The sequence below is a fragment of the Selaginella moellendorffii genome, unplaced genomic scaffold (assembly GCF_000143415.4).
Source record: "Selaginella moellendorffii unplaced genomic scaffold, v1.0 SELMOscaffold_123, whole genome shotgun sequence".
In the NCBI taxonomy this organism is placed as follows: Eukaryota; Viridiplantae; Streptophyta; class Lycopodiopsida; order Selaginellales; family Selaginellaceae; genus Selaginella; species Selaginella moellendorffii.
Window position 1 is genome coordinate 285,248 of NW_003314384.1, and position 21,889 is coordinate 307,136.

The window sequence follows — 21,889 nt, forward strand, 5'->3', positions numbered from 1 at the left end:
CGTTCGGATACTAACGAAAACCATCGAAAGCACGAATTAAAAAAACAAAAACAGCTTTTTATGCAAAATCAACTGTGGTGTTGTTTGTATAAAGCTACGCATAGCTCCGATCCGAACCGAATTCGCGAACAAGACTAGCTGTCGTTGATGTCGAAGATGTTTGTAGTTGTGGTCTCTCTCTCTCTCTCCCTCTCTCACTCCTTTTTTTTCTTGGTTTTCTCCTTGTTTTCTTGCTGTGTGGCTGTGTGTTCTTCACTTGCCTGCTCCCTTCTTGTCCGCCGGCTTGAGGATCTGGAAAGAACACATGAGCGTATCGTCCACGCTCATCATCGCTCCTGCGTTGTCAAATTCGCCGCAATAGTTGGGGGCCGAGAATATTGTTACAAGCTGCCGCTTCGCAAAGAACTCGTAGCCGTCCTCGACTACCTGCAAGGTCATTTCCATTTCCAGTGGAGATTAGTAAGCACTCTCAGCCGCCAAGAACCAAAAGAACACGAACCTGATGAGCTCGGCACACGAGATCCAAGTCATGCTTTTGGAGAAAGTCCCCTACCACGTCCGCTCCAAACGTGTAAGACACCCCACGGTCGTTGCTACCCCAGCCTGTTACGTCCTTGTCCGGGTCCGCCCAGAGAAGATCACATAAGAGCCCAGTGTCCGGGACGTCTGTTGGCCGGGAGATCTTCCGGATCATGTCCAAGCTCTTCATGTCCGGGGAGAGGCCCCCGTGCATGCACAGTATCTTCTCATCCACCAGCGCTGATACTGGTAGACAGTTGAAGCAATCTGTGAATGTCTTCCACAATCTGATATTGAATCTCCTCTTACACTCATCGTAGAAACCATATATCCGGTTGATGGAGGCGCATTCATGGTTCCCTCTCAACAAGAAGAAGTTCTCCGGATACTTAATCTTATAGGCCAGGAGAAGGCAGATGGTTTCCAGGCTCTGCTTCCCACGGTCCACGTAGTCGCCCAAGAAGAGATAGTTTGCGGCCGGGGGGAAGCCACCATACTCGAAAAGCCTGAGCAAATCTGAATACTGGCCGTGAATATCTCCTGGGAAAAAAAAAAAAGGAAGAACAACATAATCAGCGAGATCCTTTCCCAAAGCAAAGACACAACACGCGTCAGGCGAAAGGACAATCCATCCCAGAAAAAAAAGCCACATACCCTACACCTCTACCTAGAGCATGTGTATGGATTCCCAGAGCCTCTTATGTCAAAACAAAGAGGGCCCTGTGAACGGCCACCACAACTTCCAAAAATCGAAAAAAAAAAAAAAAAAAAAAAAAAACACTGAACCATAGCTTCTATGGTGCTGCTTAGAATATGGCTGTGCAAAGCTTCGAACGAGAACAAAGGGAACGAACCAACCGACCAAAGACCAACGAAGCAACGAAGTCACGCAAGCCCAAGCAAGAATCCAAAATGGAAGGAAGCCAACAAAAAAATTTGGGATCGGGTATAAGAATGCGATTGCTTACCGCAGATCTTGATGGGCGCCTCGAGCTCCAGCAAATTGGGCTGCGACAGGAAGATGTCCTTGGCAGTGAGGCAAAGCTGCCGGATCTCCGCCTCAGACAACTGGACCTGTTTCCCTGGGCGGCCATTGCGAACGTCGAGAAGGCGCGTGATAATATCGTCCAAGACGGCCGGATCCATACCCCGCTAAGGAGATCCGGGCCTCCCGCTGCGAATGCCGATTTCTCTCCACTAACCTAGAGCCGCTCCCGGGACGAACAAACTCCACCGAAAGAATCATGCATCTCTGCGGCCGATGAGGGAGGCGCCTCCTCCTAGGCAAGTGCCGCCGGCGCCATCGCCACCGCCATCGCCAGCGCGCTCTTCCCTGGATCTACACGGTCGCCATCGCCAAAGCCGCTCCCATTTGCCCTCCACAAAGGCTTTTGCCCTTCCCCTTCTTTCACTCAAACGTAACTGGATGCCCCTGCCAGAATATGCCGTACACGGTACGATATACCATCTCCTGGCCGGAATATGCCCCCATTGTTTTTCTGACCTAGCTCGGCTCGTAGGGTTTGTGGATCACATCGAGTGATCGATCGATCGAGGCAGGAGCCATGAGCCGAGGCAGTGGCGCTGGATACGATCGCCACATCACGATCTTCTCGCCGGAGGGGCGCCTCTATCAAGTCGGTGAGTAATCTCAGCTCAGCTTACTTAGAGTGCTGGATGAATCTCAGTGATTTTCTGCTCGTTCTTGCTTGGCAGAGTATGCATTCAAGGCTGCCAAGAGCCCGGGCATCACATCGATTGGTGTCCGTGGAGCCGACTCGGTGTGCGTGGTTACACAGAAGAAAGTCCCGGTTTGTAGTCCCGGTTTTCTTCTTCTATAAACTTAGCATCGTTTGCGTTGTTTCAGGATAAACTTCTAGACCAAAGCAGTGTCACGCATTTGTATGCTATCACGCCCTACATTGGTCTCCTTGCGACTGGAATGACAGGTAACCAAAGCAAAAAAAAAAAAAAAAATTAAACGCAGTGCTTTCTTCGTCTTATCGGACGCGTTTCTATAGCTGACGCGAGATCTCTGGTACAACATGCGAGGAACGAAGCCGCGGAGTTCCGTCACAAGAACGGCTACGAGATTCCTGTCGACTTTCTCTCCAAAAGGTGACTCATAAAGAAAACTTTGCTAGATTTGCTAGATCGAGAGCAACGCTTTCGTTCATTGCAGGCTTGCGGACAAGTCCCAAGTTTACACACAACACGCGTACATGCGCCCACTGGGTGTCGGTAAGCTCGAGCTCGCTTCTTTTTCTTTTCTCTTGTGTCGTTTTTGATTGACAATGAGTGTTTTTGTTCGATGAATCAGCGGCAATGATCATCGCCATTGACGAGGAGAAAGGCCCACAGCTTTTCAAGTGCGACCCGGCTGGTCACTATGTTGGCTACAGAGTAAGATCCGTGTTTGATTTTAAAAGGTATATGAATCGATTGAGTGGGCGATCGCCTCGCAGGCCACTAGCGCGGGTTTGAAAGAGCAGGAGGCTGTCAACATTCTGGAGAAGAAGATGAAGAATAATCCACAACTCTCCTACGACGAAACTGTTCAAGTAAGAGTGACGCTCGCGTCGCTGCGTCGTTTTAACGTTGTTCCTGGTCTTGCTTAGACGGCGATCTCGGCTCTCCAATCCATTCTTTTGGAAGATTTCAAGGCCACGGAGATCGAGGTAGCGTATATCAGAGCGTGATTTGCTCCAAAAGAACTCAATTGTAAATTTTGTCTCCTTCTCGCAGGTTGGCATTGTGCGAGCCACCGATCCAAAGTTCCAAATCATGTCCACGGAGGAAATTGACGAGCACTTGACAGCGATCAGCGAGCGAGACTAGACCCTGATCTTTCGTGTATTCGCTCCTCTCTTCCCATTAAGAAAATGGTATTTGGCTGACCATTAAAGAATCCACTATAGTGGGGCGTTACATCACGATTCCTCCCATTAGGGCGCGGCGTAGTGGAAACGGTGATCGCGCTAGCGCTTCCTGGGATTGATGATCGATCTCCAGGATTGCGCCCCCAAGAATGCAGGTAGAGCGTAATCCAGGGGTAGCAGCGAGTGCGCTGGACGAGATGGAGGGAAATTTCGCTTCCTCGACTCAGGAGCCGCGAACACCTCCTGGATTAGCAGCGGGCGTCGCCGATGTTCGAGGCAGGCATAGGATCCGCGTGGAGCTCAACAAGATCCAGGAGGAGAATCGATTGCTCCAGGTATTTTGCCCGCTAGAATATTTTGGTTCTTGGTCCGTTGTAAATTTCTTGCGCATTTCCAGGAGGAATCTCAATTGCTCGATTCTGCTCCTCCGGCATCCAAGGCCTGCAAAGAGTCAGTTCTTCGATTTTCTTCTCTGCGAATCCAGGTCCTCATCGCTGTTCTCTTTTTCTTCTCAGGATGATCGACTTCATGGTGTCTAGTCCCGACCCATTCATCACCAAGTAAGTCGCTTCGTGCTGCTAGTATAGGAAGTAAGTCCTGGGATTGAATCGTTCTTTTTCCAGGCCGTCTTTGCAGCAGCAAGAGCCCGCTTGGAATCGCTGGTTTGAAACTCCAGTTGACTCCACAGCCTGCTGTTGCTGGAGCTTGACTCATTGACGAAGGAATGTGCTTTTTATCTGGTTGGAAATTCAAGGGGCCTCTATTTTGTCTCATACTCCATTGCTTTCTTCCTTTGTGGAGGAGCCCTAACCTTGCAGGGGGAGGAGCAGCAGCAGCAGCAGCCATGAAGGTGGTCGCGCTGGTAAGTGGAGGCAAGGATAGCTGCTATGCGATGATGCGTTGCATTCACTTTGGACACGAGGTACCTCTTCTTTGTTTGTTAGATTCGATTGGAGATTTGAGCTGAATGGTTTCTTAGATTGTTGCACTGGCGAATCTACTTCCCGAGTGTGACTCCGTCGATGAACTGGACAGTTACATGTATCAAACGGTACTCCTTGTTCTTGGGTTTTTCGTTTTGGTCCACTCTTGTCAGTGATTGTGCAGGTTGGTCATCAGATCGTGGAGGCGTATGCGCAATGCATGGGACTGCCATTGTTTCGAAAGCGAATACAGGGAAAGCCCAAGTACGTAAAGCTCTTATTGCATTTTGTGGTTGCATTTTCTAAGTCTGGAGTTTCAGAGCTTTTGACCTCAAATATTCAGAAACAAACGGGGATGAAGTCGAGGATCTGGAAGTACTGCTAAAACATGTGAAGAGCAGAATACCTTCGGTTGATGCGGTCTCGTCCGGTGCCATTGCGTCCGACTACCAGCGTTTGCGAGTGGAAAACGTCTGTTCCCGACTCGGGCTCGTGTCTCTTGCTTATCTCTGGAAGCAGGACCAGACTGAGCTTTTGCAGCAAATGGTTGACAGTGGAATCTCGGCAATCTTGATAAAGGTGAACTTGTCATTCTCAATGCAATGTTGTATTGATAACTTCATTGTGTGGCCAGGTAGCCTCTATGGGTCTGCAACCTCAAAAACACCTCGGGATGGAGCTCTCTGCTGTGTTTCCGGTCCTTTCACAGCTTCATGAGTATGTATAGTTGCACACTTGACATCCATACGCTTCTATGTTCTTCTTCCTTCTTCCTGTAGACAGTTCGGTGCCAATGTCTGTGGTGAGGGTGGCGAGTACGAAAGCCTTACTCTCGATTGCCCGCTTTTCAAGGTATGCAGTGTATTTCTCACGCTCAACTGACTGACTGTTTTGTTCTTTTTTTCCACCAATCTAGAATGGCCGGATTGTTTTGGATGAGTCCAGTACTGTCCTTGTGTCCACAAGCTCCATCGTCCAGGTTGGATTCCTTCATCCCAAACGGTTCCACGTAGAACACAAGGGATTGGAAGATAACAGAGACACCGGGAAGGTGTATTGGGTAGTCGATGAAGCTGAACGAAGTCAGTGCTTAAAGAAGCAGCAGTCATGGACGTACGATGAAGCAACTGGAGAGTGCCGTGTCTCAAAGACCGAGGATTACGTGACTATCAGCTGTTGGCTGGCAACGAAAACACATAAAGGTCCGCTTTCAGAATTGCCTACATGTGATTTCATAAATGGTAGTTTCCTTTATAGGTGCTGGAGAAGATCTGTCTCGGCTGCTGTACTTGACACTCGAGCTCCTAGCCAAAGAAGACTTAGGCTGGGACGCTGTGCTCTATATACATCTCTACGTCGAGAGCATGAAGGACTTCGCCCAAATAAACAGCATGTACTCTCAACACATCACGGAAGCGGATTGTCCACGGGGCGTTCCTTCGAGGTCCACAGTAGAAGTTCCTTTGGCCGCCTGTGGATTGGGAGATGTGATGGTGGAGGTGTTTGCTGCGCGGAACACGTCCAAGAAAGTACTGCATGTCCAGAGCATCTCTTGCTGGGCACCTAGCTGCATTGGCCCCTATAGCCAGGTACTCTCTTGTTTCTCCTTTCTCTAGTTCACAGCTTGGTTTTGCATAGGCCACCTTGCACGGAAACATTCTTTTTATGGCAGGTCAGATTGGACTCGATCCTCCTACCATGGCCTTGGTGACGGACGGACCTGCTGCAGAGACGCTTCAGTGTCTACAGAACGCTCGAGCTGTTGCAGAAAGTTTCGGATCGGCATCAACGATCTTCATCACAGTCTACTGCAGCCTCTCCCTGAACAAACAGCAGAGGAAGGAGGTGGAGAGCCAATGTACAACGTTCTTCGGCGACGGTGCTGTGCTGCCGATCATCTTCTACGTCCTCGTCTCTAGTTTACCAAAGGGGTAAGACTTTGCCTCTGCTCTTACTCTTATTTCGCATTTTCTCACTTGTTGCTTGCAGCTCAAGTGTTGAAGTCGAGCCTCTACTTACTTGTTTGTCCAGCAACGAGGCCAGTGACGTCGAGGCTTCTGGGATGACGAAAAAGCTTGTGCATGCACTGCCAGCTCCTGCGGAGGGGATTTGCTCGTCGGACTGCTTCTCCATTCCGGGGCATATTTGCCGGGCACTGGTGTCTGTGAGATCGTCATCGCCACTTTCAAGCAATTTTTCCTGGCTGGTGGAGCTAGTCGCCAGCATTCTAAAAGACGCAGATCTCCAATGGTCGGACATTTCGGTAAGTTTCTCTGGCTTGCTCTTTGTCTGAATTGATGGTGATCACGTGCAGGCGTTTCGCGTTTACTTCGTGGGAGAGAAAACTCGTTTTGACGAAACAGCGGTGAGGAGTTTCTTCGAAGCGCATTTCCCAGCATTGGTAGTGGTTCCCGTTCATGGTCTGGGACACGACACCGAATTTAAGGTGTCGCTCACTCTCGACATTGTTGCGCTTAGAAGCCTGCAATGCACATAAAAGGGTATGAACTGTCTTTTAATTTATGTCACTCTCATTTCTTTCACCGCTCGACTCTCCTCCCACATTCCAACACCAGCATACAGGTTGGACATTAGCACACAAGCAGCAACAGGATTTCTTTCAACTTTGAGTAGAGATTCAAACGCAACTTGTCCGATTCTCACATTTTTCCATTTGTGACAGGCGGACAAGAGTGCCATCCAGACAACGGAGTTGGACGTGTAAGGCATGCTGCTCGCAGTTTCTAGTGCCTCGTCCAGTCGATTGGCGCGGCCTAGCAAGTCCACCATGCATGCGTAATGCTTCACGCCGGGAACAATACCATGTCTGGAAGACATGGACTCGAAGCACTCCTTGCCCCGATCAACAAGGCCAGCGTGACTAGCAGCTGCAAGGATGGATACGAAAGTTACATCGTTTGGCTCGAACAGCTGCCTTTGCATCTCTTCGAAAAGTTCGAGCACTCGATCGAAGTCCCCCTGGCGGCTGTATCCGTCGATCAACGAGTTCCAAGTTATCAATTGCCGGTCACTGCTGTTCATCGAGTCGAAAACCTGGCGAGCCTCGACCATACTGCCACACTTGCCGTAGAAGTCGATCAAGCAATTCGCCACGGTCGGTATCAATGAAGCAGCAGCAGCACGAGCTTGGGCTTCGATTGTTCTTCCGCTTTCTACAGCCGCCTCCGCCCGACACGCCTTCAGTGCAGCTATGAAACTCGCAGCATCCAACTTGACCCCGTCCAGTTCTTCCACCATCAGCCGATATGATTCGAGAGCCAGTTTTCCGTCGGCAGCGCGTGCGTAGCCCGAGACTATGGCGGTCCAAGATACAGCGCTCTGACTCTCCATACTCTCGAAGACTCTCCAGGAATCGCTCATACTCCCGGCCTTGGCATAAGTATCGATCAGAGTATTCGCTACCAGAGCGTGGAGCTCGAAACCAGCACGAACAGCTCGGGCATGGATGGTTTTACTGGCCTGCAACTTAACTTCAAGGCTGTCATCGCCATCTTTTCCACCGTTGAGACACGCACAGGCCTTGAGAGCTGCAACGTAAGTCACACCATCGGCTACTACTCTATCGTCCTCGATCATTCGCTGGTACTGCTCCAGAGCTATCTTGGCTTCGCCACTCTCGGCGTGGCCCATGATGAGGCAGTTCCACGACGCTACTTCTCGACGCGGCATTCTCTCAAACACTTCTCGAGCGTCAGTGGTGCTACCACACTTGGCGAACATATCAACAAGGCTAGCACCCACGGAAGAGTCCAACTCGACGTGCTCTCTCGCTTGGAGGTAAATCTCCTTTGCTTTCTCTAGACTTTTCGATTTGATCCTCCTGCCTTCTACCATTCTTGCTTCTTCCTTGGCTGCCATGCTCGAGCACGCTTTTGCTGCCGCTACCACCGCTATAGCATCTGCCGCGCATCCTTCTTCTTGCATTCGTTTGTAGAGCTCCAGCCCCGTCTTTCCATCTCCATTTTCAGCATAGCCAAGGATCATCCCCGTCCAAGATACCACACTCTTGTTTGGAATGCTCTCAAACACTGTCCTTGACTCTTCCAGGCTTCCGCATTTGGCGTACATGTCCACCAAGCTGTTGGCCACAAAGATGTGTAGCTGCGCACAAAAACTTTGGCAAGCGTGACGGTGGATCTCTCGGCCTTTTGCCAGTGCTCCCAGCTTCACCACTTTGCCTTCGACTGGAACAGCAGCTTCTTTGTCCGCCAAGCTCGAGCAGGCCTTGAGAGCAGCAACATACGTGACATAGTTTGGAGTGAAGCCGCGCTCTAGCATCCTCTCGTACAGCTCCAGCGCGAGCTCGCCTTCGTGGTTATCAGCATGGCCGAGAATGATGGTTGTCCAGGAGATTAGCGTGGGATTGGGAACAGTGTCGAAGACAAGCCGAGCTTCACGCAAGCTTCCACACTTGCAGTAGACATCAACGAGGCTGGTGGCAACGAAAACTTCCGAGGCATGGCCGTCGGCTGTGGCTTGCGAGTGGACTTTTTTAACAGACTCCAAGGTTTTCGGCTTAAGGAGCTGTCCATCGACGAGCTGCGGGGTTTCTCCGCTTGCTAAACTCGCACAGGCCTTGAGAGCTGCGAGGTACGTGACTGATGTTGTCTTCAAGTTTTCACCACCTTGTTTTTGTTGTAGCATTTGCGAGAAAAATTCTAGAGCCAGCTCTCCGTCTCCACACTCGGCATAGCCCAAGATGATACAGTTCCACGACACCGAGTCACGTTCCACCATGCTTTCAAACACTTGACGAGCATCATTCATGCTTCCACACTTGGAGTACATCGAGACAAGCCTGCTAGCCACGAAGCTGTGCGTGTCCAGACCACTGCTGCGAGCGTGGGAGTGAATTATCCTCCCTCTTGCCAGGGACTGGGATTTTATGATCGCCGTCTTGCCCGTCACGAGAGCGCCTTGTTCTTCCTCGGCCAGCCTCACGCACGCCTTCAGAGCTGCAAGGTACGTGACATGATTCGCCTTTGGAGCTCGATCACCAGCTTCTCCTCCTCGCAGCATTCGAGCGAAGATCTCTAGCGCAACCTCGGCCTCGCCACTGTCGACATAGCCGCCAATGATAAGATTCCACAGGGCCGTGCTCGTCTCAAGCATTCCCTCGAAGACGCAGCGAGCATCAGCCATGCTTCCACACCTCACGTACATCTCCACCAGGCTGCTAGCCACACCGGAATCGTGGGACTGGGACTGAAGTGAGCGGTGGATTTCCCTGCCGGTGTGGAGATGCTTGAGCCTGCCGCATTCCCGGAGCGCGGCGAGGACGAGCGAGGCATTGGGTCGCAGCCCAAGTCGCTCCATCCTGCGGTACATCTCGATCGAGGGCGCTGCTGGGCTTTGAACCGGCATGGCGAGCTGAAAAGATGATAGAGGTGAGAGCCCTTTGTCAACCAATTACATCTAGTTGGCGGGAGCGGACTAGAAACAACTACAGCAGTCAAGGAGAATGGTGAGTACCTCAGCTTTCGGGCCAATACTTAAACCCACTTCGACGACTCGAGCTCAAACGGGATGGATTCGTTCAGCATGCTTGATCCAGCGCCAGTTTTGGTGTCACTGGCTGGTGTGTTCTTGGCCATCTTGGTATGGAGGTGGATGACCCAGAAGAGGTACGCCAAGCCCCTTCCTCCTGGGAGTTTGGGACTCCCCTTTGTCGGAGAGACGCTGCATTTTCTCCATTCCATGAAGACCAACAGGCCGTGGGAGTTTTTCGAGTCGAGGGAGAGGAAGTATGGCCCGGTTTTCAAGACCCATCTGTTTGGATCGCCCACGGTGGTGGTGAATCCCCCCGATGGATTGAAGCTCATCTTCACCAATCACAACAAGCTCGTCCGTGGCTCCTGGCCCAGCTCCATCAGGAAGCTCGTCGGGGAGCGATCGCTCTTCTTCATGGAGGGCGACGAGGCCAAGCGCTTCCGCCACATCCTGCTCGCGTTCCTGGGCCCCGAGGCGCTGCAGCGGTACGTGGGAAGAACGCACGCTATGATCCAGAAGCACGTCGAGGAGAATTGGATCGCGGGTGGTGAGATCAAAGCGTATCAGTCCGTCAAGGAGGCGCTCTTTGCTGTCATCTATGATCTCTTCCTGAGCCTGGCCGACGAGAAGGAGCAGCAGGAGCTCCTGGAACCCTTCCGTGTCGTCCTTCACGCTTTGATCGAGCTCCCGATCGATTTCCCGGGAACGGCGTTCTCCAAGGCCATGGCTGGCCGCCGGGAGATCATGGCGAAGCTGGACCGGATGATCGAGCAGCGGCGGCTGGATTTGCAGAGCGGGAAGGCGTCCGCGCAGCAAGATCTCCTGTCGGTGCTGCTGGTCGCCAAGGGCGAAGATGGGCGGGGCATGACCGACGAGGAGATCAAGCAAAACATCGTGATGCTGGTTCTTGGAGGCCACGACACGAGCTCCAGCTCCCTCGCCATAGCTATCAAATACATCGCGGAGAATCCATCCTGCTACGACGAGCTCCGTAAAGGTTGACTATCATTGATTGACCTCCGTGGACTGACACTCTCTCTGTAGAACACTTGGAAATTGCTGCTTCCAAGAAGGCTGGAGAGCCACTTTCCATTGCTGATGTCCGGCGCATGAAGTATACCTGGAGAGTGGTCCAAGAAGGCATGCGCTTCGTGCCACCCACCACTGGAGTTATTCGCCGGGCTATTGTGGACTTTGAGATGGATGGCTACACAGTTCCACAAGGATGGCAGGTTCGTTCTTCATTTCTATCTTTCTAGATCCTCCTCTTCTCACGCCCGATCTGTGCGCCAAACCATGTCAAAACAGCTGTTTGGATCCATGTACCAGAGCAACAAGAAAGAGAAGTTCTTCCCTGAGGCCGAGAGCTTCAAGCCGGACAGGTTCCTCGGCACGGGCCCGGTTCCTTACTCGTACATCCCATTCGGTGGAGGGCCTCGGATGTGCCCCGGTTACGAGCTTGCCAAGGTCCAAGACTGCGTGTTTTTGCACCACATTGTCACCAGGTTCAAGTGGAGCTTGTGTGACCCGGACGAGATCGTGCAAATGGCTCCACTGGCAGCACCACTCAAGGGCCTTCCCATCAAGCTAACCTCCAATCCAATCTAGACTGGGTCGGACAGGGATTAAGTGTTGAAACGATTCATGAGCAAATAAAAATTGCGGATTCTAAGTAAGCACCGCCATGGCAGCTCATTGACGTCATTCTTTCTTACCACCGCAAAGCAGTAAATACGACTTTTCAAAGCGAAGAGACATTTGCGAAATAATCTGGATGGAAAGAAAAGTTAGCACGTAGCCACTCGAATCTCCAGCCTTCATTGATTTTTAGGTGCTGTCCCCCAAAGGAAACAAACAGTGAGAGAGACTGTGTCATGAAGTTTTTATTCTCCCCGAACGACCCATTCGAGCTGACAGCTTCTTAAGCTTGATTTTTTCCAAGGTGGCGAAGCGCTGCTAAGCCAACACACCAAATGTGCGTCCTTTTCGTTGCTCTTGACCCGGATAAGGTCGGCATATAAAATCCGCATTGTCACAGTGCAGGCAGGATATTCCGGTCTTGACACGAGTGCGGCTGCTGCATGCGACTAGCCGCCGGATATTCGCCATACTTGCTTATCCTGTGCATCGGAAAATATCGAATGCGAGGTTCTGTTGTCCATCGCCAGGGTTTTTTTTTGGGATTCCACTTCACTGCTCCTTCCTGACTTAGTGGAGATCTAACTCAGAGATGGGGTCTCTCATGGCTGGCTGGAACTCTCCTCGCACCAAGAAAAGTAAGTGATTTTTACTGCCATATCGCCTTGTCCTCAGAAGCCGGGATGTTTTGGACAGGATTTGAGCGAAACTTGTCCCTCACCAAAGAGGAAATTGACTCCTACTGGCGTGTCAAGAAGGCGGATCAGAGCTCTCCCCAAGCTAGTACTCCAAATGTGCCAGCACTGAACCTCGTAAGCGTTTGGCTTTCGTTGTTTCGTGACTCCTAAGCTGTTGTCTAGCAGGCAAAGAAGACGATCCAGAAGAGCAGTACCTTTTCGAGCCAGGATGATGATCATATGGCGAGCGAGTGCGCCAGAATTCTTCAGCTTTCTCCGCACAAGGAAGTCCTCAAGAGCAAGACTTTCAACGGGCGCGAGGCGGAGGCCGAAGTTCATTCGGAGCTTCTAGTCGGCTCCGCTCCTGCCGCATGGTAACGCAATGAAAGGTTTCCTCTTGACTGGATGGATGTTTTGGTATCCTCGTCTTGCAGGTGGACAAAAACAGATCTGGCATTTCTTAATGAGCGACCGGTGCTGGAATCTGTGGTCGGCAGGGCCTCCCAGTTCAAGTATGAGTCGCAGTTTAAAGTCACGGAGGCACTCAAGACTGACGATCAATCTCATAGATCCGCTTCCAACTCTACGTTTGTGTTCTAAAAGTTTACGTTTCTTATAGAGCTGAGCTGTGTACATATTATATATACAGAAGTCTTCGTGTCAAGATTGAGGTTTTCTTGTTTTTGGAAAACTATCGCTCCAGGTTCATGCTCCTCGAGCCAGCCTCCACTCTGCAATATCTCTGCCATTACCTCCCGCTATTTATATGTAATAAATAATAAAAATATGACTCAAACGCAATTTCTAGAGACAATCCAAATCAACCAAGAGCTTCCGCAGCCTGTTGATATCGGAACCTGAGCTTTCTTTACTTTGCTCATACTTAACACGTTCAACCCTTGGGTTTAGCTTTCGGCGTTTCTTTCTTTTGTCTTCCTCCTCATCTTCATCTTCATCCACATCATTGCTACTGCTCACCCCTTCATAGTAGCAAATTTTAGCATTGATCACCTTCTTCAACCCGTCTCTAGCCACATCGTCCCATCTCTTGGATATCTTAATCAAGCTAGCAATGTCGTCCCATGTCTTCTTACAATACAAGCTGCCATACTCCAAAAGTTCTTTCTCCAAAGGTTCTTTCTCCAAAAGTTTAAAATCACCGCTTCTCACACGCTTTACTATACTTTCCACCATTTCCGCATTGCCCAACCAAATTGCAACTTCAGCCAGTTCCTTGTTGTGACTATTATATACCAGTGCTCGCGACAAAAGTTCCAAGAACAGCTGCGTCACCTTTTCATCCTTCTTCAAGCCAAACAGCCCTGCTGCTTTTTTCATTTCCATCACCGCATCTCTCAGCCCCTGATTATTCACTTTCTTCACAGTGTTATGAAACTTCTCGTCCAGACCCAAGAGCAACACAAGCGCATCCGCACTCTCGATTTCCCTTAGCCCGCCATAGATTTGTGCGAAGTCAACATCCTTCATGAATCTCTTCTTTGCCAAGGCCATTGCAGCATCGTGACACCCTCGACACTCGAGCTCCACAACAAATGCCGCAACCCTTCTCAGAAAACTTCTCCTTCCTTCCTGCCGGAGTGCAGCCAGCTTTTCCATCTTTTTTGTTTCGCTGGAAATAGACTCATATCCTCCATTGGGCTTCTCTGCTTCTCGCTTCCACAAAACCTCTTGTTCTGTCAATGTCTTCTCCCAGAACTCTTCGATGCGAGGAAAGCTCGTCTCTCCCCACTTTTTGACTACCTGGACTAAGCAACTATCTGGAAGCGAGGGTGCGATACCCAAAATCTTCCATGCATCATCTTCACGTCCACACTTGACGAAGAAGCCCAGCAAACGTGCCAAGAACAAGCTGCTCTCGCAGACTCTCTCCTCCGCCAAGAGCTTCTGTGCAAAACATACACCCGCCTCCTGCAAGCCATTCGCGTTCAGATGCTCGGCAAAGCTTACAATCCCGTGCTTCTTATCTTCCTCCTGCAAGAGCCCCTCAATCACCCCGCTGTAGCATTCATCCCATCCATACTTTTGTACCGTAGCAACCATATCCTGCGCTGCTGTTTCCATGAGCTCCAACCCCCACTTCTTCATGATCGAAAAGGCAGCATCGCGAAAGTCGTGCTTGATGCAAAACTCTAGCAGAATTTCATCGAAACTCGTATCCTGGGAGTTTGATAGAGCATCCACGTATCGCTCTAAATCCCCACTCGTCCGGCCAGGCTCATGCTTGTGCTGCTCCTCAAGCCAGTTCACTACACATCTGACTGGTTGTGTTGCGCACAGCGCCTCCATTCTGCAATCCTTGGGCCACACTACTAAGGCAGCAGTGTGATAAAATGAGGTTGTATAGCTGCCATTGTCGCCATAGTGTGTCACATTCTTATCTGGTGAGTTGCCAAAAGGATCATTCTCGTTGCTTTCGTCCCTCACAACCTGATCCTTTATAGACAGGCTACTACTTGTGAAGTGCTCGAGTTTTTTATCGTCTATCGCTGTCCAGTTCGTCACACTGTACAACTCAGTCTCGCATATGTTATAAATCACGTTCGAGGTGCACGTCTGCTTGACGAGCATGCAGAGATAAACGTCGAGAAAGCTTTTGCAGCTCAGCACAAGCGCCGCCACAACCCTGTCGTGTCCCTTGAGCCCCGCAAAGCTCAAGCTGTTTTTCGAGTACTTGTGACCCAGCGGAATTGCGAGGATCGGTGATGAGGTGCCTTTCACATTCTCGGTCCATTCTTTCATTTGGCTTTGGACGCTCCCGAGAGCTGACAAGTAGTGTGGAACCTTGCAAGCATCCACATCCATGAACTTCCGCACCAGGCTAAACACCAGGCAGAGCCTTGTCCCGCTCGTCACCTCGGCCAGCTTGTGCTCGCAGTCGCAGAAGAAGGCCGTCTGGAAGTACCCCGTCCTCGAATCAGCACCAGAGAAATCAAAAGTGACACTGTTCTTCTTGCCGTGACGAATCTCCAGCTTACCACCCTCGTGGCCGGACTGCGTTGGAAGCTGAAAGATCATCGTCGCAAACATGCCATCTTCCTTCTCAGTATCCCTGTGGAACTTGAAGTGTCCACCCTGCTCATACAACAGCAGCGTATACAGTCTCACGTCCAACCCAAGCGCAGCCGCATCAATCCCCAGCTCCTCGATCACGGGACTGGCCATGGCGAGCACCACCTTCGAGAAAAAGTCTGGGATCTGTGGGCAACTCACCTTGGACGCCTCCACTTGCCATGCGCGGCGCACGTCTGTGTCGAGCAAGGTTTCCTCGCCCTTTCCATAGGATGCTTGCTGCGCCACGGCCTTGAGCTTGAGAAAGCCATCGCCGGAGAGAGGGAGGGCGAGATCTCCAGCGCCCTCCACTTGCAAGGAGGTGGGCATGGCGAATCTGCTTCCATCAACCTTGCCTCCCGTGGCACACTTTCGGCGGGGAAGAGCAGACCACAGTACCTTTAGTAGTGACTGGTAGTCCATAGCAAAACCTAAAAAACTGCCTCTATCTTAAACGCTTTTACTTGATGGGTTCGAATCCCATTCTCAGCATATTTGGGGTTTAGGGTTCTTGGGGAAGGAAATGGCGCGTCTAGTGTGTCGCATGTAAGGGCTCGTCTTTGCGATCGGTTTTGCTTACATTCTCGTTTCCTTCTCGCAGCTGCCAGAAGCAGTACGCGAATTACACATGCCCCCGCTGCAATCTTCGCTATTGCTCGCTCCAGTGTTACAAGGTGAGGGAATTCGTGGTGTTTCTGGTGTGACTGTTGATTCTTTCGGGCAGGGCCACAGTGTGCAATGCACGGAAGCCTTCTCTCGCGACAACGTTCTCGCGGAGATGAAGAATGTGGAGGTGTCCAAGGAGACGAAGCAAAACATTCTGCAAGCATTGCAAAGGCAAAGCGAGGATGGAAAGGAATCCATTAACGATGGTCTGGCAGCTAAGTTTTCCCTGGATGGATAGAGTTTCTAACTTGGCATGGTGGCACAGAAGAGGAGGAGACTTCCATCTCGGACGAGACTTTACAGAAATTAATTGCTGGTAAGTTCTTTGCGTGTTCTTCGATTCAGTCACTCGCTCTTTCTTTTCATTTTTCTTCTTCCTAGGAGCCGAGGTCACAGTGGCTGATTTATCCTTGGACGAACTAAAAGCGTTTAAACGAGCTGTGGCAAGCGGAGAGCTGTGCCACCTTATCGAGCCATGGGAGCCCTGGTGGCTAAAACCGGGTGCCAAATCCTTGACTCTCGGCTCTCAAGGCAACAGTCTCGTGCAACCGCTCGACTCGACGAGCAACGACGAACAAGAGAGTACGAACGAAGCTCCTCTTCCTCCATCGCAAGCTCTACCGCCGCTAAGTCACCTCTCTAAACTTGATCCTTCGCCGCTACTCCCGGTGCACCTCATCGATCTCCTTTACAGCTACTGCTTCGTGATGCGGCTTTACAATGGCGAGTGGAAGGACAGTCCGCTGGACGCGGCCATGGATTTGCTAGCGACGTCCAGAGTTCTATCGCAGTCGGCTCAACCCGAGACGGTCACCGAGGTGATATGGTACTGCTCCGAGGCCGTGTGCTCGCCGGCTTTCAGGCACGCGGGTGGCAGCCAGCTCAGTCTGTTGCTCTGCGATGATACAGCGGCGCTTCTCCGGATTGGAAGGCCCGCGGTGGTACGTGCCTTGGCAGATCTCCAACGAATGCTGGAAGCCTCCATCGACGAGTCCAAGAAGCTCAAGATGGTCGACACCAAGAAGGAGAGCAAGCTTCTCCAGGCGGCTTCCAGGAAAGCTTTCTTCCTTATGTGCTGGGCGAACCAACTTGGCGATGGCGTCGCTTGTTTTGCAGCTCTGGTGGACACCGAGAAGGAGAGACGTGCCGAATCCACTGAGTCGACGGTGACGACGGCGAGGACAACGATGAGGACGACGAGGACGACGACCAAAGCAGTTTTGTCTGCCGCTGGCGATTGAATGCTACTCGAAGCTCGGTCACTGTGTCAAGCTCTTCTTTTGTTGATCTGCCGTTGTCCGTGTGCGTAGCCGAAGTTTCATCAGGTGCATCGCAAGTAAGCAACCAAAAGCTCGCTCCCTCGCTCGCGATTCATCCATCCTTGCGGAAAGTGGGAGAATCAATCTTTTCGTTTCAAACAAGATCTAAGCTTTTTTCCACTACGTTTTATTTTGTCGCTGGGCTGCACTGGATCCAATTACCAAATGAAATATCATATCTTCCTTTCTTGCGAGACGAAAATGTTTCTTTTTTCTCTTCTGCCTTCTCCGTAGTGGGATCCCCGTCCATTAAACTGCGAAAACGACGAGGTTTGAATTGAATCCAAAATAGTACATAACATCATAGGCATACATCTAAACCTCACATCAATCATCCCCTCATCTCGAAAGGATGGTGTTGACTTGCAAACCAGTTTTTTTTTTCTTTGTCTATGCATCTCATAACTTCCATCCATATCGATCCGATCGAGCTCTTAAATGGAGGATCTTGCTAGCAGCGCCACTACCAGCGCCGCCGCCGCGCCGCCAGGGCGGAGGGAAGGGAAGGAACAGTGGGCAAAACCGGCTTAAAACGCAGCTCATCACTTGATGCCCACTCTCTGCTTTTCCATAATTCGGACTGATCCCCTTCAACGCGGTCTTCTCGCTCAAATTCTTTCACCTCGAGGTGCGCCAGATGAGAGCAGGCGGAGATGGACGGCAGCTAGGGATCTAGAGCATCTAGGAGGCAAGATCATGAGGTATTGGAGATTCTTGGCAACTTCATGTGGCCGGATCGCTTCTTCCAGTGCCCGGAGCTGAGGAGCAGCATAATAGCGTTGAGATTGGAGCTGGAATCGCTCCATCCTATGTCGCAATCCATGCCGCGGTGTTCCCAAGCTTACAGTTGCAATCTAAGTGTGTTGGGACGTGCGCCCCAATCAACGTCCCGAGGATGTGATTTGCAGCTTGCTGCCGCGCATGCGATCAAACACTCCTCCTTCCTCGGATGAGAGACAGAGCGCGAGATAAGAATGCAGATAGGTGTGCATTGATCAGGAACTGAGGCACAGCTTCGCCACCAATATAATGGATGCAAATATCATTATATGGCATTCTCAACATATTTGGGGATTAGGGTTCTCGGGTAAGGAAATGGCGCGTCATCGGTTTTGCTTAGATTCTCGTTTTCTTCTCGCAGCTGCCAGAAGCATTACGCGAATTACACGTGCCCGCTGCAATCTTCGCTATTGCTCGCTCCAGTGTTACAAGGTGAGGGAATTCGTGGTGTTTCTGGTGTGACAGGGCCACAGTGTGCAATGCACAGAAGCCTTCTCTCGCGACAACGTTCTCGCGGAGATGAAGAATGTGGAGGTGTCCAAGGAGACGAAGAAAAAATTTCTGCAAGCATTGCAAAGGCAAAGCGAGGAACGAAAGGAATCCATTAACGATGGTCTGGCAGCTAAGTTTTCCCTGGATGGATAGAGTTTCTAACTTGGCATGGTGGCACAGAAGAGGAGGAGACTTTCATCTCGGACGAGACCTTGCACAAATTAATTGCTGGTAAGTTCTTCGCGTGTTCTTCGGTTCATTCACTCACTCGTTCTTTTCATTTTTCTTCTTCCTAGGAGCCGAGGTCATAGTGGCTGATTTATCCTTGGACGAACTAAAAGCGTTTCAACGAGCTGTGGCAAGCGGAGAGCTGTGCCACCTTATCGAGCCATGGGAGCCCTGGTGGCTAAAACCGGGTGCCAAATCCTTGACTCTCGGCTCTCAAGGTAACAGTCTCGTGCAACCGCTCGACTCGACGAGCAAAGACGAACAAGCGAAGCTCCTCTTCCTCCATCGCAAGCTCTACCGCCGCTACGTCACCTCTCTAAACTTGATCCTTCGCCGCTACTCCCGGTGCACCTCATCGATCTCCTTTACAGCTACTGCTTCGTGATGCGGCTTTACAATGGCGAGTGGAAGGACAGTCCGCTGGACGCGGCCATGGATTTGCTAGCAACGTCCAAAGTTCTATCGCAGTCAGCTCAACCCGAGACGGTCACCGAGGTGATATGGTGCTGCTCCGAGGCCGTGTGCTCGCCGGCTTTCAGGCACGCGGGTGGCAGCCAGCTCAGTCTGTTGCTTTGCGATGATACAGCGGCAGTTCTCCGGATTGGAAGGCCCGCGGTGGTACGTGCCTTGGCAGATCTCCAACGAATGCTGGAAGCCTCCATCGACGAGTCCAAGAAGCTCAAGATGGTCGACACCAAGAAGGAGAGCAAGCTTATCCAGGCGGCTTCCAGGAAAGCTTTCTTCCTTATGTGCTGGGCGAACCAACTTGGCGATGGCGTCGCTTGTTTTGCAGCTCTGGTGGACACCGAGAAGGAAAGACGTGCCGAACCACTGAGTCGACGGTGGCGACGGCGACGACAACGACGAGGACGACGACCAAAGCAGTCTTGTCTGCCGCTGGCGATTGAATGCTACTCGAAGCTCGGTCACTGTGTAAGTCAATTCCTTCCAAGTCAAGCTCTTCTTTGGCTGATCTGCCATTGTTGTCCGTGTGCGTAGCCGAAGTTTCATCAGGTGCATCGCAAGGAAGCAACCAAAAGCTCGCTCCCTCGTTCGCGATTCATGCATCCTTGCGGAAAGTGGTAGAATCAATCTTTTCGTTTCAAACAAGATCTAAGCTTTTCGCCACTACTTTGTGTGTTTCTATTTTGTCGCTGGGCTGCGCTGGATCCCATTACCAAATGATAGATCAATGAGAATTCTCGAGAGGTACTAGCTTATCTTTTCCTGGTTCCTTTCTTACGAGACAAATAACTTTCTTTTTTCTCTCCTTGTATATTCTCCTTTCCCTGGTGGGATCCCACGACGAGCGATCCAAGCTTGTTTCCAAGCCGCAAGGCCACAAATCCCGAGATGGTGCGCAGCTCTTGTTTGTCAAACACTTGGAGTGCACGAGCATCCTCCTCCGGCCCGCCATCTTTTGCCAGAATCTGTGCAAAAGAGATGACGCGCACGGAATCGCTGGAATATCCGCTCCGTCCAACGCATGCATGAGTTCATGCACGCACGTAATCCTCTTGGTGTTGACTTGCAAAACCATTTTTTTTTTCTTTGTATCGATCGCTAATACATTTCATAACTTCCATCCATATCGATCCGATCGAGCTCTTAAATGGAGGATCTTCGCCGGCGCTAGCAGCGCCACCACCAGCGCCACCACCGCCGCCACCACCAGCTCCGCCGCCGCGCCGCCAGCGCGGAGGGAAGGAAGTTTCGTGGAAGGAACAGTGGGCAAAACCGGCTTAAAACGCAGCTCATCACTCGCGTAGTGTTGTTAAGTCGCATTTCATCGCCTTGCGCTGTCGCAGTCTCACGCGCTATTCTAGCAGCAATCTTTATTTTTTTTCCTTCGCGAGGAGATTTGATTTGATCCGCTACTCCAAGGTTTTGGCCACCGCTCAGCGTCGATTCAGCCATGCGGCCTCCCCCGCTGAAGATCGCTGGTGGCAGCGATGACTCTTCGTCCAGCTCCAGAGATCCAAGGAATTCCAAGAACAAGGCTGTGTCCTCGCCCAGGCGCTCCAAGCCGCCACTGCCAGGGGCTCGTCGCGGGCCGGTTATAATTCACACATACTCGCCCAAGGTGATCCAGACGAGCACGCAGGATTTCATGGAGCTTGTCCAGCGCCTGACGGGTTCCTCCGACACGCGCCTTCGCTGCAAGAAGACCATCTCCACGAAATCTACCAAGGTATCCTCCTCCTTCTCTTCCTCCTCCTCCAAGAAGTTTAAATCCAGGCTCGCGCATTCCAACGCCAGTGATGATCACCCAGGTGGTGTGTACAAGCCCACCAGGCCGAATCTGCCAGAAGAGATGGATGACGGTCCCCATGATGATGATCACTCCTCCTCTCAAGGATTGGCTGTGACGGACGATCTTAGTCTAGGATCCTTCAAAAGCCCTCTCCTCGCTAGCCATAGCAGCGACGAGCACATCAATTTGTCAGTAGGCACGGGGGATTCGATGAACGCGAGTCTAGCAGCAGCCACTCCGGCGGGCGGATCACTGGGATGGTCGTCGCCAATCCCCACGCCAAACTTTCTCCTGCAGCACGACCTGTTCAAGGATTTGCCGCTCTTGTCGCCAGTCTTCTCGCCTGCATGGCCACACCAGGTCGGCCGCTACGCTAGCTCCTAGCTCGCTACGTGCTGGGTTCCGTCTCGAGAAATTTGTCTGTATAAATTGAAATCAAGGAAAATTTTCGTAGTCGATTGTTCGGGAAAGAAACGAAACGGAGAAAAAGGAAGCAGAGAAATGTAAACAAAATAGAAGCATGTTTGAAAAGGACTGTACAACTACATGTTCATCCGGCTAAAATATAAAAATAAAAATAAAAATAATGGAGTTTTTGTTTCTTCTCGCTGGAGCCCTCTCAGCATCCTAGAGCTAAGTTAGCCTTTATTAACTTGCATGGCTGAAAAAAATTCCTCCTCTTCCTTCTCTTTTTTGTATTGAGTCCATAGGGATGGTGTGATGGTGAGGAGCTTTTGCCTGTGACGATTAGAATTCGTGGATGGAAGGGCTTAGCAAAGCTTGGATGCTTGAAGTAACTTGTGTGCTGCCTCGAGTTTCTCTTCCTCGCCCGCTCAAACACGGGAACGAGAGTGGACGCTCGTGCTGGATGCTGGTCTCTTAGTCAAAAACTCGTGATGAAAGGTGGTTACGTCAATATCGATTCCATAGCCGT

At 51.1% G+C, this 21,889-nt stretch overlaps 7 protein-coding genes and 1 pseudogene across 11 annotated transcripts; 6 read left to right on the plus strand and 2 right to left on the minus strand.

The window, feature by feature from the left end:
• Positions 1-11: 11 nt before the first annotated feature.
• Positions 12-1,931, minus strand: LOC9644107 (serine/threonine-protein phosphatase PP1 isozyme 2). 2 transcript variants are annotated; one of them, XM_024665548.1, is made up of 4 exons: positions 1,488-1,931; positions 829-1,059; positions 500-765; positions 12-426 (listed from the first exon to the last, which is right to left on the minus strand). In XM_024665548.1, exons 1-4 carry the CDS (start codon positions 1,663-1,665, stop codon positions 253-255), a joined length of 849 nt encoding a protein of 282 aa, XP_024521316.1. In that variant the 5' UTR covers positions 1,666-1,931; the 3' UTR covers positions 12-252. The 2 variants fall into 2 exon arrangements, with proteins under 2 accessions (XP_024521316.1, XP_002991790.1); XM_002991744.2 differs by having other exon boundaries at positions 500-1,059.
• An 87-nt stretch (positions 1,932-2,018) lies between these two features.
• LOC9633422 (diphthine--ammonia ligase) lies at positions 2,019-7,102 on the plus strand. 4 transcript variants are annotated; one of them, XM_024665547.1, is made up of 15 exons: positions 3,355-3,733; positions 3,796-3,848; positions 3,914-3,958; positions 4,022-4,320; positions 4,378-4,449; positions 4,506-4,585; positions 4,642-4,900; positions 4,956-5,038; positions 5,101-5,173; positions 5,238-5,523; positions 5,579-5,910; positions 5,960-6,252; positions 6,311-6,584; positions 6,636-6,822; positions 7,005-7,102. In XM_024665547.1, exons 4-14 carry the CDS (start codon positions 4,123-4,125, stop codon positions 6,816-6,818), a joined length of 2,133 nt encoding a protein of 710 aa, XP_024521315.1. In that variant the 5' UTR covers positions 3,355-3,733; positions 3,796-3,848; positions 3,914-3,958; positions 4,022-4,122; the 3' UTR covers positions 6,819-6,822; positions 7,005-7,102. The 4 variants fall into 4 exon arrangements, 3 of the variants coding, with proteins under 3 accessions (XP_024521315.1, XP_024521314.1, XP_024521313.1); XM_024665546.1 differs by lacking the exon at positions 7,005-7,102 and adding an exon at positions 6,898-6,951; XM_024665545.1 differs by lacking the exon at positions 7,005-7,102 and having other exon boundaries at positions 6,636-6,864.
• Positions 6,821-9,706, minus strand: LOC112342917 (pentatricopeptide repeat-containing protein At3g09040, mitochondrial-like). The gene has a single exon (XM_024665536.1). It carries the CDS (start codon positions 9,704-9,706, stop codon positions 6,842-6,844), a length of 2,865 nt encoding a protein of 954 aa, XP_024521304.1. The 3' UTR covers positions 6,821-6,841.
• Positions 9,707-9,851: 145 nt separating this feature from the next.
• On the plus strand, positions 9,852-11,508 carry LOC9633423 (cytochrome P450 716B2). The gene is made up of 3 exons (XM_002991707.2): positions 9,852-10,829; positions 10,877-11,064; positions 11,141-11,508. The coding sequence occupies exons 1-3, from the start codon at positions 9,869-9,871 to the stop codon at positions 11,438-11,440; spliced, it is 1,449 nt and encodes a 482-aa protein (XP_002991753.2). The 5' UTR covers positions 9,852-9,868; the 3' UTR covers positions 11,441-11,508.
• A 408-nt stretch (positions 11,509-11,916) lies between these two features.
• On the plus strand, positions 11,917-12,833 carry LOC9633424. Its single transcript, XM_002991708.2, has 4 exons — positions 11,917-12,108; positions 12,167-12,282; positions 12,334-12,521; positions 12,582-12,833. Exons 1-4 carry the CDS (start codon positions 12,063-12,065, stop codon positions 12,745-12,747), a joined length of 516 nt encoding a protein of 171 aa, XP_002991754.1. The 5' UTR covers positions 11,917-12,062; the 3' UTR covers positions 12,748-12,833.
• A 2,869-nt stretch (positions 12,834-15,702) lies between these two features.
• Positions 15,703-17,389, plus strand: LOC9644109 (zinc finger HIT domain-containing protein 2). The gene is made up of 5 exons (XM_002991709.2): positions 15,703-15,762; positions 15,818-15,890; positions 15,941-16,088; positions 16,148-16,198; positions 16,264-17,389. Exons 1-5 carry the CDS (start codon positions 15,740-15,742, stop codon positions 17,121-17,123), a joined length of 1,155 nt encoding a protein of 384 aa, XP_002991755.1. The 5' UTR covers positions 15,703-15,739; the 3' UTR covers positions 17,124-17,389.
• Positions 17,390-17,750: 361 nt separating this feature from the next.
• On the plus strand, positions 17,751-20,290 carry LOC9633426 (annotated as a pseudogene).
• Positions 20,291-20,485: 195 nt separating this feature from the next.
• Positions 20,486-21,558, plus strand: LOC9633427. The gene has a single exon (XM_024665561.1). The coding sequence runs from the start codon at positions 20,617-20,619 to the stop codon at positions 21,337-21,339; it is 723 nt and encodes a 240-aa protein (XP_024521329.1). The 5' UTR covers positions 20,486-20,616; the 3' UTR covers positions 21,340-21,558.
• The last annotated feature ends 331 nt before the right edge of the window (positions 21,559-21,889 follow it).

Bases quoted from the DNA above. Each gene is read 5' to 3' on its own strand.
- LOC9644107 (XM_002991744.2), bottom strand. From the start codon at position 1,665: ATGGATCCGGCCGTCTTGGACGATATTATCACGCGCCTTCTCGACGTT. The intron at 1,060-1,487 runs GTAAGCAATCGC...TTTTTTTCCCAG, and splicing joins GGCGCCCATCAAGATCTGCG to GAGATATTCACGGCCAGTAT. The intron at 427-499 runs GTTCGTGTTCTT...ATGACCTTGCAG, and splicing joins TCGTGTGCCGAGCTCATCAG to GTAGTCGAGGACGGCTACGA.
- LOC9633422 (XM_024665547.1), top strand. From the start codon at position 4,123: ATGTGCTTTTTATCTGGTTGGAAATTCAAGGGGCCTCTATTTTGTCTC. The intron at 4,901-4,955 runs GTGAACTTGTCA...TTGTGTGGCCAG, and splicing joins TCTCGGCAATCTTGATAAAG to GTAGCCTCTATGGGTCTGCA. The intron at 6,253-6,310 runs GTAAGACTTTGC...TGTTGCTTGCAG, and splicing joins GTCTCTAGTTTACCAAAGGG to CTCAAGTGTTGAAGTCGAGC.
- LOC112342917 (XM_024665536.1), bottom strand. From the start codon at position 9,706: ATGCCGGTTCAAAGCCCAGCAGCGCCCTCGATCGAGATGTACCGCAGG.
- LOC9633423 (XM_002991707.2), top strand. From the start codon at position 9,869: ATGGATTCGTTCAGCATGCTTGATCCAGCGCCAGTTTTGGTGTCACTG. The intron at 10,830-10,876 runs GTTGACTATCAT...CTCTCTCTGTAG, and splicing joins CTACGACGAGCTCCGTAAAG to AACACTTGGAAATTGCTGCT. The intron at 11,065-11,140 runs GTTCGTTCTTCA...ATGTCAAAACAG, and splicing joins CAGTTCCACAAGGATGGCAG to CTGTTTGGATCCATGTACCA.
- LOC9633424 (XM_002991708.2), top strand. From the start codon at position 12,063: ATGGGGTCTCTCATGGCTGGCTGGAACTCTCCTCGCACCAAGAAAA. The intron at 12,109-12,166 runs GTAAGTGATTTT...TGTTTTGGACAG, and splicing joins CTCTCCTCGCACCAAGAAAA to GATTTGAGCGAAACTTGTCC. The intron at 12,283-12,333 runs GTAAGCGTTTGG...GTTGTCTAGCAG, and splicing joins ATGTGCCAGCACTGAACCTC to GCAAAGAAGACGATCCAGAA.
- LOC9644109 (XM_002991709.2), top strand. From the start codon at position 15,740: ATGGCGCGTCTAGTGTGTCGCAT. The intron at 15,891-15,940 runs GTGAGGGAATTC...TCTTTCGGGCAG, and splicing joins GCTCGCTCCAGTGTTACAAG to GGCCACAGTGTGCAATGCAC. The intron at 16,199-16,263 runs GTAAGTTCTTTG...TCTTCTTCCTAG, and splicing joins TTTACAGAAATTAATTGCTG to GAGCCGAGGTCACAGTGGCT.
- LOC9633427 (XM_024665561.1), top strand. From the start codon at position 20,617: ATGCGGCCTCCCCCGCTGAAGATCGCTGGTGGCAGCGATGACTCTTCG.